General features: G+C 43.3%; 1 protein-coding gene across 3 annotated transcripts in view; it reads right to left on the bottom strand.

Annotated features, from left to right (window-relative positions):
- arid1aa (AT-rich interaction domain 1Aa) overlaps positions 1-15946 on the bottom strand; it is a 37597-nt gene that overhangs the window by 19237 nt on the left and 2414 nt on the right. For all 3 annotated transcript variants that reach the window (XM_076280556.1, XM_076280557.1, XM_076280555.1), the window contains exons 2-4: positions 5376-5570; positions 3722-4507; positions 3124-3243 (exon numbers count right to left, since the gene is read on the bottom strand). In XM_076280556.1, coding sequence (XP_076136671.1) covers positions 3124-3243; positions 3722-4507; positions 5376-5570 — 1101 coding nt within the window. The remainder of the gene's footprint in view (positions 1-3123; positions 3244-3721; positions 4508-5375; positions 5571-15946) is intronic.

A 15946-nucleotide genomic window follows, 5' to 3' on the forward strand; every position in this document is an offset into this window, starting at 1 on the left:
TTTGAGCAGGGCTCTTCAGACAGGGTTGAACACAAATGTTGTGGTGCTTCTTCCTTTAGGTATTTTGACCTACGTATGACACAGATGTTCTATTAGGACCTCAAGAAACTATGTAAAAATGTGGGAAAGGGGTAACAATGTTGAAATAGGGGTCAAAAATTATAATAACACTGCATAAAATCCATATCACAAAATAAATCCTTCAAATCAGAGTATCATTCATTTAGGCCTAAATACCAGGTGGATTTGAAATGGATCCTGACCCTCAGCACACATACTCATGTTGGGTGGGGTGTTATCTCTTTAAAGCAGCCCAGAGCAAAACAAAATACTATCACTAATAATAAGCGCTAATAGTAACATTTCTGAAGTAGAGGGGAGTATGTGGCAAAAGGCCTGCCTCTCTGAGAGGAGTCGGCTAGCCTGGCTTTCTCAGGATCAACACAATCCAGTCACTTTTCTTTCTAACCAAGTACTTTCACTCACTCACATAAACTCATACAATCACTCACTCTCCCTCCCTCTCTGGGAAACTGCTTGACACACTTCCCGCTGGGTCGTTTTACGCACACACAGAGAGACGGAGACACACACACACCCCCCCCTCAGGCTCCCGTCCTTATTTATCTCATCCAGGAAAAAAAAGGGGAAAAAAAGCGTCTCTCTCGTTGCCATGGCTACAGTGGTTGAGCCGCACGTGTGCTGATTCAGCAGGCACGACTGCCCCATCTGTCAACACACACACACACACACACACAGCTGAGCTCAAGGCATGTTAAAAAAAAAAAAAAAAACACATGCACACACAGGACAGCAGAACCCAGGCTCCCTGGCTGCCGGCATTTCTACAAAAGAAAATCTTATTAGCGTCCCTTCCTATCCCACAACTATCCCGCTCCCATCAAACCTAGAGCCTGTTCCAGTCATAAATCACCTAACCCCCCCCCCCCCCGCCCCCTTCAGAATGATGCCAGGGTGTGGCCAACCTTCATGTTTACTCTCTACTTTACCGCTTAAGCAATCCTACATTTAAGTCCAAGTCTAAGAATGCGTTGGTGCTCTCTAAAACTCCACATTGTTATATGGAAAAGCCAAACAAATAGATTAAGCAAATAAGACAAACAACTGCAGTACCATTCAAACTGGCCCTAAATGGGCTCTCTAAGTCACAGGCTTGAACAACAGTTTGTTCAGGAAAGCGCAATTCAACAAAGCCTGGCATAATATGAACGTCTATTTCAGCAGGGTTTCCTCCTCCCCAAAATGTTCACCTACTCCTTCAAAATTTTTATTCCACCGTTCAGAATGCCTGACGTCAGTCCTTTGGTTTCCGATTGGTTGCTTGCATGCCTCCACTCCACCCACTGTGGTGACTACCAATCAGAGCCAACAGCTCTTGAGAGCTGGGCTTATATCTCAACCTCTTCCTGAAGCTTGACGGCACAATGCACCAATTTCATGAACTTCGAATATTTCCAAGTCAAATTACTTTCTTCCTTTCAATATTAAGTCCAACATTATCTTTCTAGCATCTCTCATGTACCACCAATCAGAACATTTTACAACCAGGGTTTGTCAGAAACAACAAAATGACACAATGACACATGCAGACATAATAAATAAAATAATATAATATAATATAATGTGTGTGGTGGGGCCGCCACTTGCTGAAATAACAGTTGCCAAACCAGCACACATAGGGGGCCTGCCACTGTGGCTGGTAGATTCCAAAATCTACCAAACTCAACTTTTTCACCAGCCACTAAAGATACGGTATGAAAATGTGATATCATGATTATAGTAACCTAAATGATCACGGTTATCGGCATTATTGCGATACGATTAAAATGTGCTGAATTTTTCTCTAAACCTACCACCAATGTTGGACAGAACTCAAAATTGGCCTGTCCTCCATGCACAGTAGCAACAAAACTAAAGGTCAACTGAACAGCATTCATATGGTGTCATAAAAGTGGTGTGGCTCCTTTAAGACAATCCTTTGGTGTGAGTTATGGAGCTATCCAACTTGATCTAACTATACTGTGTAGCCTACATCATTTGATTTTAATATTTACAGATATCTAGGCTATATTCAGTTAATGCAGTTCATGCACAAATCATGCATTGACCAATTTAAGCACAGTTCAGTTTGAAGAAAATTAAATACATGCATGCTTAGCATGTTGTGAAAAAAAATCATTAAGAATACATTGACAAACTCTTAACCATGAGCTATATATTCTCTATTTCTAATATTTACAGATATCTGGGCAAGGTAAGCACAGCCCAGTTTTAGGAAATGTTTAAAGGCCAAAGTTGGAGACAAATGAAATTTGCTACAATTCATTTCAAAACCGGATTACCCTGGAACTGCTAATTATACACGGGAATGCATTAAACCTCTGTGTTCGGTAAGGTCTGCTGTTTATTCTGATATATGGTTTGTTATGTGTTGCATGAAGAGTTTGTGAGATATTCCACCGAGGCAAATGGATGTGGAGATGGGCGCAGAGAATAATGATTACATTTCTTGAAAAAAGTTATTCTCGTGAACCGTTTATCACAGCAAATAGCGGCTAACTAGCACAGTTTAAAAGCTGAGAGAAGGCTCTTCTGTTTGATGAATACCTCTCGAGAAGTTCAACAGAGAAGAATAGGTGAATTTGGACGCACTTTGAGTGCCTATTATAGTGCCATGCTACGTGGAGACTGTTGCTCACTGGTATCATAAGGGTAACTTCAAATTAGCGCGATTTACTCTTCTAGGTTACTGATAACATTACATGATCCCACGAGACACTTTCTTAATTTTTCATTTTTGACTCCATATTTGTGGTATGCTAGCTCTATCTTACCCGCTACAGTGGCTGGTAAGTTGACCAAATTCACCAGCCAGTGTACACATTCACCCGCATTTGCTGGTGGCGGGTGCTGACACACAGGGATGGCTTTAATTGAATACAAGAGAGAGTGGACCAGGGGGGTCTAGAGAGAGACCACAGGAGATAGGATAGCAGATGCAGGACAGCAGTGAGCGGGTCTGAGTGCATGAGAGTTAAGAAGAAGGGCGAGGAGAAGATGAGAAAGAGGAAAAGGAAGAATGGAGGAGTGTGCGTAACTTACGGGGAGGCTGGACGGCCGCCCCTGCATCCCAGCATCTTCGGAGGCGCTCTTGCTGGAGGCCAGCGGCTGGTTGGAGGCCGGGGCACTGGACTGGGAGCTGAAGGACTCCTGGGAGAGCTCCTGCTATGAGGAAGAGGAGGAGGAGGAAAAGGGGAAGGAGGAAGAGGGGGAGGAGGAGAAGGAGAAGAAAGGGGAGAGAATGTGTCAGGAACTCTGAAAGCACACCACAGTGACAAACACAAATGCATAAATCCAACTCTGTAGAGAAGGAAGAATAACCAGATGAGTAGAAGGGAAAGAGATATATATATATGCATATCTTCCACCAACACACAAACACTTATATTATTTTCCTCGAAACATATATTAATCAATTGTGCTGTCGACCAACATGCAGATGCTTTGAAAATAAAGGTAGATTCAATGAGAGACATGGGGACTTATTATCAACTTAGCCAACACATACTAAACTGCTCCCACGATTGTCTTTAAACTGCAAAGCAGATAATTAGTATAAACAATACAAACAATACTCCTCCCATATACACACCTATCTCTTGCATGCACATACATAAAATGCACTAAAACTGATGACTACCTGAGGAGGTGGAGGGGGAAATCGCTGATAAGGCGACTGCTGCTGCTGTTGCTGCTGCTGTTGCTGCTGTTGCTGCTGTTGTTGCTGCTGCTGCTCTGGTGGAGGTTGCCGCTGCTGCGGAGGCTGCTGCTGAGCATTCTGGGAGTAGGGCCCAGACTGCCCATGGCCCGGGGCCTGCTGGGAAGAGGCCGTGGAGGTCTGGGCTGGTGTCTGCTGGGACGAGGGCGGGACAGGGCCCTGCTGGGGAGGGTAGCTGGGCTGGGTCTGTGAGGCAGGCGGAGCCTGGGAGCTCGCCTGTGACTGCGGCTGGCTCGGAGGCTGCTGCTGCTGCGACGGGTACGGGGACTGACTGGCCTGGGGTGGCTGCTGCTGAGCTTGCTGTGCTTGCTGCGCTTGCTGAGCCTGATGCGCCTGCTGAGCTTGTTGCGCCTGCTGCGCCTGCTGAGTCTGCTGGGCGTACGGCGGCTGGGACTGAGGGGGTCCCTGCGAGGGCCCTCCCCCCATGGGGCCCTGGGCGTGGGGAGGCATGTGGGGTTGTGGGTAGGGAGGTCCACCCGGGCCATGCGCTGAGGGCGGCTGGGAAGGGTGCGGCTGCTGGGGGTAGGGGCCCTGAGCACCCGGCTGCGTGGGAGGGGGCTGGGGGTATGGAGACGGCTGCTGACCCCCGTGGGGATGCTGGCCCTGCTGGCTGTAGTAGGGCTGTTGGCCCTGTCCTCCGTAACCGCCTGGTCCCTGTTGGCCCTGCCCTCCATATCCGCCTGGTCCCTGTTGACCATAAGTGGCCATCTGCACAGAAGCAACAGGCAGTAGTTAGGACGCAAGAATGGGGAGCCATGCCAAAAGAGCCACTGTGCTAAACTAAAGAAGCACTTGGGTTTTCAGAGATTTCCTGAAGCTGCTAGTGTTGTCACGGTACCAAAATTATGACTTCGGGTATTGTCAGAGATTCCCTGAAGCTGCCAGTGTGATAAAAACACACTGGTTTCACTTAGGCTGTGAGCCTAGTTTAAAACTGAGGAGATGAATTTGGCACTAATCATGTAGTTTGTTTTCTATAGCCTATTCGTTAACCAGTCGTTCTTTGGTCTCTTTAAAAATGTTGGGATATGTCTGAGAGGTGCTTAGCCAAGTTTGCGTAGCCTACTTGCTTTTGAATGACTTTGAAACAAATTTTACAGATGGGCCTCTGTGTACCTGTTGGCTTGCCTTCACTATCCGCAATGTATCTGAAATAGATCCAGATTTCACTTCGACCTTTTTTTTTTTTTTTTATCCACAAGTCGAGGACTGTCAGCAAAGAACTTCTGTTGACGTTGGCTGCGCACTCACTCACTCAGAGCTGCCTGCTTGACGCGCCCACTTGCCTACATGTGTGCAAGGAGCATGGAGAGTGGGAGCACTCCACACAGACACCAAACGCTATTATTTTAATAAAGTAAGTATCGATTCTAAAAACATTGTTTTTTGCATGAAGGCATCGTGATACCTTTCTAGTATCGGTACACCGTACAACACTAGAAGCTGCATGGATAAATGATGCAGACCTAGAACAGAGAGGGGCCCTCGTTCTGAATCTGTCTTGGTATAGACTCTAGACATTAGGGAATTAGAAATTAGAAAAAAAAACAGCACATTTAAACCAGTGCTTACAGACCTGCTGTCCATACTGCATGCGTCCCTGCATGGCCATGGTGTAGCGCTGAGGCCCTGGTGGGCCGTAGCTCTGTCCAGGGTAGGGTCCTCCCTGCTGGGCGCCCGGAGGGGGGCCCTGGTGGGGCTGCTGGGAGTAGGGGCTGCCTGCGCCATACGGCTGACCCCGCATCTTCATCTGCTCCATGGAGCCTGGTGGCTGTCATAAGGAGGTCAGGTAGCGAAGAGAGGGGGAGAGAGAGAGAGAGGAGCGTGGGGGAGAGAGAGAGAGGAGCGCGAGAGAGAGAGAGAGAGAGAGAGAGAGAGAGAGAGAGAGAGAGAGAGAGAGAGAGAGAGAGAGAGAGAGAGAGAGAGAGAGAGAGAGAGAGGCACAGAGGCAAAGAGGGAGGAGAGAGAGAAAATTAGAGGGTAGGGAGAGAGGGGGAGACAAGAAACGGTTAAACTTCAACTGGGCTGGACTATTCAAGAAAAATACCAATTTGATTGGCGATATAATTTTTTGAAAGTCAAGCTTCAGTTCAATATGCACTATATAACAAATTAAAAACTGTCTCTAATAGTTGTTTGCTTACACTTCTTTGTTTGCAAGTCTTTGTTTGCAGCACATTCATCGTACTGCTGCTTGTGGAGCATTTTCAAATATTGCTACATGTTTGTGTTGTTGCCTCAGGAGGTAGCAACTGCTCGACGATAGATTTTGCCTAGTACCTTTATTTGCTTTGGTACATCACTTCTGGTAAACACAAATAATCAGTCGTGAGCTACACAATTAATTGCACCCTAGGCGACTTGCTAATTTTATTTGTTCAAATTGTGATTTTGATTAAAAACTTGATTCATCTTTCAGCCCTACAGGATTGCAAGTGTTTCTCTCCTAAACCACACATAAAGGCTTCTCCCCCATTTGCATGCAATATGTTTTTATCAGAGGTCAGAGATGTAAAGCCTTCCAGAATATGATCAGTCTGACAGCCAAGATGCTTCGAGGTATCAAGTCATCATTGAACGTTAAAACTAGCACCTTCACATACCCTTTCCAGATTCTAAACTATATGCACAATAGGAGTGATGTCCCCTGGCATACAAAATCATCTAATCCTACAACATGTGCATGAAAGCAGCACTGACTACTTCTCATTTCACTAAGCATTTTTTATTGCATTTTATTTCACTAAGCATTGGCAAGATACGATGCCTCTGCATTTAACAAATCAAAAGGTCTGAAGAACTCAAGGAGCAGGCACATATCATCACATTAGAAGTACACGCTGAGAGGCTTGCCATCACATTTCTGGCCAGCGCTGGCTTGATGCGTAGCTTACAAATGCTACAGGTTTGAGGGCCAAGTGCAGACCAGAGACTATTCAAAACAACACAAAATAAAGATTAATCAAAATAATCAGGTCACAAGAAAGGCGTCACGGCCATCAGAAACAAACTTTTTTGACGTTGCAATTTCTAAAGTAGGTCAATATCCGAGTACTAGTTTATTTATTTGGTTGCTGTTTCTCACCCGTGTCTGTGCAAGTATGAGCTGCACTCAGCAAAGCTGTAAACACATACAATTGACAAGTTCACAACACAAACTCTCCAACCACAGTCTCCAAACAAATAATGCTTGGTCCCCTCATCAGTCACGACAGCTTTTGCGAGGTTCCTGTTTTCTGCACTGGTGTGACTTGATTCTGTGCATCCAGACAGGACCCTGGATGCATGCAACCATCCATGGCAGAAACTGCCAATTATTCTGTTAAGCCAGTGTTTGACCAAGTAACATCCTCTATGCAAACTCCACCCACATAATTATTAATTCGCAAAAAAGGACCTGGAAAGGATTGGATGCTAAAAAGGTGGCAAAGGCCCTAAACTGGGCCTTGGTCTTGTTGGAGAAAAGCACACAAAAAAGTTACAGCATTTGTGAAACATTTGTGAAAGATTACAACATTTGTTTGTGAGGCCTGGATATAAGTCCCATCATAGTGGAAAAGAGGCTCTGAGAAGAGCAACCCCAAATGGCAGTTATCCACCTCGGAAAGAAAGAAAAGAAAAACAGAAAAGAAAAGGCGGCACAAGACCAAAGGGAGGGAAAAAAAAGAAAGAAAAAAGACACGGCATGTGTTTTTCCCACGCTCATTAACCTGCACGTTACCTTAGACAGCCTTAGTTAAGGAAGTCGACCACGGCTATATATAACTCATCTCAAACAGAGGGCAGTCTGCCGAATATTTAACACATCCCAGCTGCGCTCCCGTTTGAGCCAGGGCCAAGCCAGCTTTTCCTGAGTTTTTTCTGCGCTCTCCCTCTCTTTTTTTATTTTTTTTAAAGGAGGCAATCTTGGCACTGAATGAATGACACCAGCCACAGAGGGAGAGGTCCTACGCCTGGTGGACAACTCTTCAGAGGAAGGAAGGAAAGAGGAAGGCAGAGTGTGTGTGTGAGTGTGTGAGAGTGTGTGTGTGTGTGTGTGTGTGAGTGAGTGAGTGAGTGAGAGAGGTGAGAGGAGGTATGCACCGCCTTGACTGAAGGTAGTAGCCTTCTCTAGCACTCCGCCTTCTGATCCGAATCTTTACACAGGTTTCCGTGGAGAGAAGATAAGCTCTGAAAACTTCCAAGAACGCTAAGTTGCACCCCCTATAGCCTACTTGTCCTTTTCAATTGCATGAAACTGAATTGTTTTAAACCTGGAAGGTGCCATTTTGCTCCAATATGTGGCTGAAATCAACAAATATGAAAAAAAATGATACCTACCCATTACGTACAACGACAATCGCACATCTAGCCATCGTATACATGGACACTAGGACACAATGGCTATGGCAATTACAATAGATGCATTATGTTCTTAAACAGGTCTGCCTGATTCCATTTACCTGCTCCAGTAGGGCCTATAGACTGAAAACACCCTTAGCCATGTAATCGCTGCACAGTCAAAATATAGGTTTAGACACACAGCTATTGCCTGCAAAGGTATGTTTTGCAAATAGGTCTATTTCTTGCTCCTAAATCTCCTCAAGCAATCAACATCAAAGAGAATTTTAAAGGCCTTCATCACACCACCAGAAAAGGCATTAAAGTAGACAGACACCCAAGTCAAAGGCACACGTCGCCTAGCCTACCTCATGAACTCATCTTTTAAAGATGCAGTTTTGAACTGGGTTTTCATTTCATGAAAGGTTGTATATATTCGAGCACAGAACCCTAGCATATTACACCTGGCCCTTCTATGCTCCTGAAGCCCTGTGCTGATTGGCTGGGATTGTTGATGGCTCCGTCTGAGCCACTGTAGAAGGAACGCAAGAGATGGGACTGCATTACATTTACATTTACTCATTTAGCAGACACTGTTGTCCAAAGTGACTTCCATATGTCAGCTATATTACAAGGGATTACATTGTCCCTGGAGCAACTTGGGGTTAAGTGCCTTGCTCAAGGGCACAACAGTGGAAGACGGAAATTGAACCCACAACTTTCAGACTACTGCACGCTAGCCCAGCTCCTTAACCACAACGCTACCACCGCCACGAACTGCAGTGCATACAAACACCCACGTTTTTAAGGCAAATACTGAATGGGCAGCTAGAGGACAAAAGGCGTAAAGCGCAAACTGCAGCTTTCAAATCAGCATCACAGGACTCGGTCCAGCCCAATAGGCAATCACTTCCAGTACATCTCTTTCCAGAGGGCAACAGACATTTAACAGGACCATAAAACACAGGCATGCCAGTCCTGTCAAACCTGTGGGCAATCAAACTCTCCAACAAGGACTGAAAGATTTGGGGGAAAATATCTAATTGTGATTTTTCTGCTCTCACGTTGCACTTTTGGGCTACTTTTTAATTATACGTTCATTGTACAGCTGCCCATAGTGCTTTTAAGACGTTGGTACGTGTTCATTGTGTTGTCACAGGAATTATCAAAATATTCTTAAATAACCAGAGTTGTGAGAGGCACAATTAATAGCCAGCTTCACTATTTACTAAATGCATTCGTTGATTTCAATTTAAAATATATTAATATTTCACCCCAACTCCCACTTCAATGATTTCAGGGTTTCAGAGTCAACATGGCGCAAAAACTCTTAACACTTGAGGGACATTTTCCATCACACTGATCAGCTACTACAAATACAGGAAATCTTTATCTTCTAAATAATAATCTAAATCTTTATCCAAGATATTTACAAAAGGCATAACAGTATCTTAAACAAACCCAATCATCCTGCCGCCAGACTAAGTTAGCTAATACACAGCCCTACTGGATAGTGACATAGCACTATTGAATAGGGCTGTGTATTGGCATGGACCTCCCAATACGATACGCATCACGATACCTGGGTCACGAGTCGATACGATACCTTATTTCACTGCTTGGTTGAATTTCCCATTGTCCTACGTAATTTAGAACGACCGTTAACCGTATGTTATTTCAGTGTTTCCCACAGAATTGAATTCCATTTGTGGTGGTTGGTTTGCAGAATTAACTTGAATACAACAGTTTTTAACAAATTAGCACAGCGTGGTTATGATGCTAACCAGATTTAAGCACAATATAGTACAACCTGGAAAATCACTGTGTGGTGGTCAATGTTGATATTGTTGTGGGCCGCCACAAATAAGTCAATGTATGGGAAACACTGTATTTGCACACCTATGAAGTAGATACATTTTTTTGGCCGTATCACACTTGTATATTAATTCGCCAAACTCGTTGTGAAGTTTAAATGAGCGGTCACGTTGCATCCGAGCTGTAAAATGCAGATGTTCAGAACATAGCAACATTGTAGCATATGACGGAGGTGGCTTTTACCTAGATGGATGACAGCAGGCTAGGTAAAATAGCGATGTTTCAAAGCTAAAGTTCATCAGAATCTTGGGATACGCCCGCTTGACAACGGGAGAGATAGAACTCACGACTGGCCTAGTACTAGTAACGGCAGTTTGTCCTGCAAGTTGAGAAATTAGTCGATATGTGTCGGAAGAAATTAGTTCTACAAACAAGACAGTTTTAGCCATTAAAATGTTTAATTTGCAACAGGAAATGAACACAACGCAAGTGGCAACAGCGGAATAAGCGGGATAATGGACTCCACGGTGGTCTGTTCACAGAAATTAATGTTTTACAACCTCGACCGTGCATTAATTTCTGTGAACAGACCACCCTTACATATGATACATTACAATATATTGCAATACAATACAATACAATAAATATTGCAATATATTGCACTACTTTTTACTGAAAATATAATAATAGAGCTGGAAACGCAATTTGCTGTGTACCACCTGGGCAGTATAATATGTAGATCACATTATACTGATAATTTAGCAGACAAATACCATAATTTCCCAACTATTAGCCGCGGTTTTTACATTGGTTTTGCACAATTTCTTCAGCTATGAGGTTAATACACAGGGCCAGTTAATATGGTATTAATATGGTTTCGTTTCTTTTAACTTGCATAAGACACTGTCCTGCGGCTTATATATATACAATGCGGATAATACACAAGAAACTACTGTAATAAAAAAATACTGAAATAGTCAGTTGTATAGACATTTTTGCACAGCTTAATGCCTAAAAAATATCGATATTTGCCGGCAGTGGCAATACGATATATCAATATCAAAAGCACGGTCCTACTATCCAGTAGGCAGCTTCTCTTTTCAACACAAACACAAAAAGCTAAATGGATAGTACCCAACTTCACTAAAGAGGATTTAAATCATATAAAACAGGAATAATGAAGTAAAATTAATCACAAGCACCACAGGCACGCAGCTGAAAACAATCCCAACTGAGTAGTCAGTTACCGGTATTTTTAAAGTTTATTGGTTATGTTCTTTCTTTTTTTAAATCAAGGCCTCACTATTGACCAACGCAATCGTGATTATGATTATTGCCATAATTATGCAGACTTGGTGTGTGTGTACCATGGGTAGTCGGCTATTTTTAGAACCTTGGCCCCCTGTGCATGGAAAGAGTCCAATCAAAGGTAGAACACACACACACACACAACACACACACACACACCTGATTCTCTGCTCAGTTCTACAGATGGCTGGTTATGTAGGTAATGTTCCATTTTCTCCATATCCAAGAGGGGAGATATGGAGGTCCTCAGATAGACCTTCCTTAGAGACTGGTTTGTTTCCATTGCTACCCGATCACCAGGCCCTAACACGCACCTAAATGGAACGCTACGGAAAAACGAAAGTGCCATTTAACATGAAGTTGCCAACAGTGAACAAACTGGCTGGTTAAAAAGTAAAAAATCTGGCTCAGCGCTATACTGTACTTGACATATCACAGCCAAGAGGAGAATGAGCTATCGAATTAAATGGGCCCAATCAAATTGAATTCTCACTATGATCACTTCAAATGTACGTATTTAATCCCAGCTCTAAATATATAGCCTAAACCATGTGGGAGAAGAACAGATCCGTCTGTAGAGGGGAAGTGGGATGATTGAAGGAGGGGAAAGAAAGAATGAATAAAAGAGGCAGAGAGGACAAATGTGTGTGTGTGTGAGCGAGAAGTCAAATCCCTTTTTTGTTGTTTTCTTTGGAATGCGTGCAGAGAGGCCTGGAGGGGAGGAAGGGGGGGGGGGTGAGAACGAGCCTTCCGTGACATTTGGCAACTTGCACATAATGAAATGAAATAAATAAGGGCAGGCACATGGCTAATCTGCATAAGATAAAGTGAAGGATCTGTTGGCAGGGGAGATGCCGCCGGCATCGGCATCTGATTGGCCGTGGGGGCGGCTGGGGACGTGGAAGGGGTGGATGTGGGTGGGAGGGAGGTAGTCTGGTAGCGGTGGACCTGATGTGGTGAGCTGCTGCTCTGGACTCATCAGCCAAACAGACACACTGTCCGATTGTGTGCTTGTACATATCCATCTACACCAGCCTCTCTCTATCTCTATCTATCTATAGCCTCTCTCACTAATAGCATACACTGAACAAATGTGTTCCATAGGCCTACACATTTTCACTTACTAACTACAACTACGTAAGGACTCCAAATCCTGTCACCCACCTTCTTACAGTGTACAACTGTCACCTTTCAAAACCTCCTAGTTGCTACCAATGTTTCCAGGTCACTTGCTTTCCCTATAGAAGCACAAAGCATTCCTGAATTGAAATATCAGCACTGCAATATTGCCTGTACACACACACACACACACACACACAGACCTTGTAACTACTAGTATACAAATGTAACAGGCTAATTCTAACACACACACACATGCATGCGATCTACCCATCAAACCCAAAACAGATCACACTCAAACTCCTGTTAACTGATAAATATGCACAAATAAAATACCACTTCAGTTTACATATCCATTATCAAGCTGTAGCTGTTATACAGTATTCAGTGAGTTCCGATATGGAGCACACCAAGTCCAAGGTGAAAGCCGTCTCAGCTCATCTCAGCCAAATCAACGTGACGCCCAAGGAAGATTGTATGGCTGTACTGTTGTGCAAAACTCAAACAGGTACAGAAGCTATGAACAATGCAAAGGAGCTGGTCAAGCTACAGTCCTCATTGTCCACAAGCCCTTGACAACTGCAGCTTTAAGAAAATACCAACTAAGACGACACAATAATTGGCAACATTGTTTTCTACACTGATGCTAACTACAAACATTAAATCGTGCTGTTAGGGGCTTAGAGCGACTATTGCAGCCTCACAAATATCTAATTGCCAAAATGAACGGGACATTTTTGACTTTGTGCAGCATGTAGTAAGATCCACCTGTAACGCAACACAAACATGTGAGCAGGCTAAATTGGCTGATTTGAGGTCCTGCCTCATCAAGCTTCACTGTACCTTGTGCATCTATGAGCACAATCTTTTAGCAGACCTATTTGCAAAACCATACAGGTCACAAGTGTCAGTTTTCTTTGCTTTCTATGCAACTCGAAAGGAAACCAGGGTGCCTTGAGAAGATTAAGACAATCACTAGTCTGGAACCTGCAGTGCCTTCAGTGTGTGGTAAAAAGCTTCCAGGCTGGACTGTGAGGACCCTGCTCTTTTTGTTGATTACTAAAGGGTTCTTTTCACACTAGAAAAAGGCTCTGGTTCAGACAGCCCGTCAAGAACACGAGTGCTAGGGAACCGGTGGAAGTGGAGGGAGCGGTGAGGACAAGCACCCCAAGGACAGGTCTCTTCTGTCAGCCGCCATCTGGCCCTCTGGTGGGCTGGGACCTCACCTTCCCAGAAAACACGATCTTATAGGAGGGCTCTGACATGCAGGACACACACACACAGCAACCAAGCAGACTAGACACACATTCTCCTTTGATCTCAATATTAAACACTAAAGGGTATTCCAACCCAAAGGCCGAAGAATGGTCTTCCAGACCAAGAGAGCTGAACTGTTACAACCAAATTCATTTTGAAAATGTGAGTTTCTATGTGAAGGCTCACCAGAGAACTCTGAGATCTCAACAGCTGCTGTTACCTGGGAAAAAAGGTTAGCCTGTGTTGCAACAGGATGCAGATCTTACTTCCACAATCAGAAGGCCAGCTCAATGGAAAACATTTGAGACCAGCATGGAGCACAGAGAAAATTTAACAAGATGCCCTGGGATTTCTGCGGACTCTGAAATTGTAGAGCCTTCTGTTTATGGGCCCAACTCACAAGTGCATAACAGAGTCAATACATAAAACCTGAATAAATCATAATTTCCACAGTATGGTCTGTTCCAAGTTGCAGATAACATGCATATGACTAAAATCTAAAATTTCACAGACCTCTCTGTAGTCTGTAAACCCATTCAAAGCCACATGTGTGTATAATGTTTACCTGTGTGTGTCGTTTTAACCTTCCATAATGCAATTTATTTAACCTACTTTACAATATAGCCAAAGTCCTTTCTTTTACAATTGAAGTAGGCCTAATATACAAGTAACATACCATCAGATACAATGGATTTTTGGCAGTTTTAATTTCCAAAAGTTTGTAGTTGTGCCTGAAACCCCTATATAAATATTCACAATGTATACCATCTGAAAATCTACAAGATAGCAATTTGAGAATCAAACTAGTGGTTTCATATATTTTCTTTACAACATCCATGACCTAGCGAGAGACACTGCATTAAAAGTGGCGATTACAGTTACAGTGCAATCTGAATTTGCACACAAAACTAAAAGGTAATAACCTAGAAGTACTATATCAAACACCAACAAGGTAACCACCCTGCCACTCAATTTGTGATCAGGACACACCTGTAGCCACATGTTCTACCAGAAAGCAGCAGTTGTAGGAAAGGTAGATGTTTACATTTCAACAAACATTTGGGGTGCATGATCCAGAACATGGTACTGGGAGAGTGGGAGCAGGTAATAGACCCAATAGCTGAGCGCTTTAATACACATGTTTACTTTCTTTAAAATGCTGAGTTAGCCTAGTCTCTGAGTCCTTCTAGTGTGTGCAGGCCAACTAAGCTATACCTAACAGATTGTAACTGGGGACCATAGCCCAACAGACAGGCACACATGTGCACACACAAACTCACCTGACTAAACTGGGACTGTTCTCTGCTCTGGACCCAAACATCCCGCCTGTGATACGCAGCATTATGTAAAATACAGTGTACTTCACTTGCGTGCTTAATTACATGACATATTCTCGCTCAACTCTCTGTTGTCTCTGGTGTTTACTTCATTTAATTTCCATTTCTGTTTTGTTGACTAATGCAGATGGCAAGATGTTCTTCCACACAACTTTCTTCCACATCAACCATTTCTGTCGTCTGCACTTCAGTTCAACCAGCTACTAGGATGACTACACATTTCTTGTAACAAGAAGCTACATTTCTGGAGCATAATTAAGAGTGGTGTTCATAACATTACTTAAGAGACTGGCATGAGACTTGTCACATTCACAACTAGCCTCATCAAGGAGCATGTATGGACATTTTTTCAGTTCCACCTAGGACCAGTGCCCTAAAAAAATAATCATGTGTGTAAAGATGACTGGATCACTGATAGTTCATATTTTATTAACATTTTTTTTTATCATATGCATCTACTATACAAGAAGGAGGGAAAAAAGCTTTTGAAACTTTCAACTAAATCTGCTACTTAGTCCATAACATTATGTTACTTTATTCATAACATAAAAGTTCTCTATGTTGACACAAACACAAAATATTCTTCTGTATCTGGTCAACCTAGATATGAAAATTACAGCATGACCTGCAAGCACACAGAATTATCTCAAAAACACACTTAACACACACACACACTTCAAGAAATCAGGCATGATACAAGCAGTGTACCAACTAAGCCACAGCAGCCAAAACACATCTGCATGTTTCATACTTTTGTAACGACATACGTTATTTGAAACACTAGGCTAGACTTTGAATGTAGACCTATTTAAGGCTAAGTGTATAAGACAGGAATAAGAAGACGGAATCTAGCCAAAGTGAAAGTTCACTGCAAAACTGAATACTATGAAATCATAATCTGAAGCAGTGCACTGTTGACTTATCAGTTCCACCACAATCCTTTCTGAAAATGTTACCACCCTTGCAGGTACTCAAATAAGGAACAGCAGCT

Source organism: Alosa pseudoharengus, unplaced genomic scaffold (genome assembly GCF_046254945.1).
Source record: "Alosa pseudoharengus isolate Yale_2024_CS ecotype anadromous, Long Island Sound unplaced genomic scaffold, YU_APseudo_1.1 YU_APseudo_1.1_scf_12, whole genome shotgun sequence".
NCBI lineage: Eukaryota > Metazoa > Chordata > Actinopteri > Clupeiformes > Clupeidae > Alosa > Alosa pseudoharengus.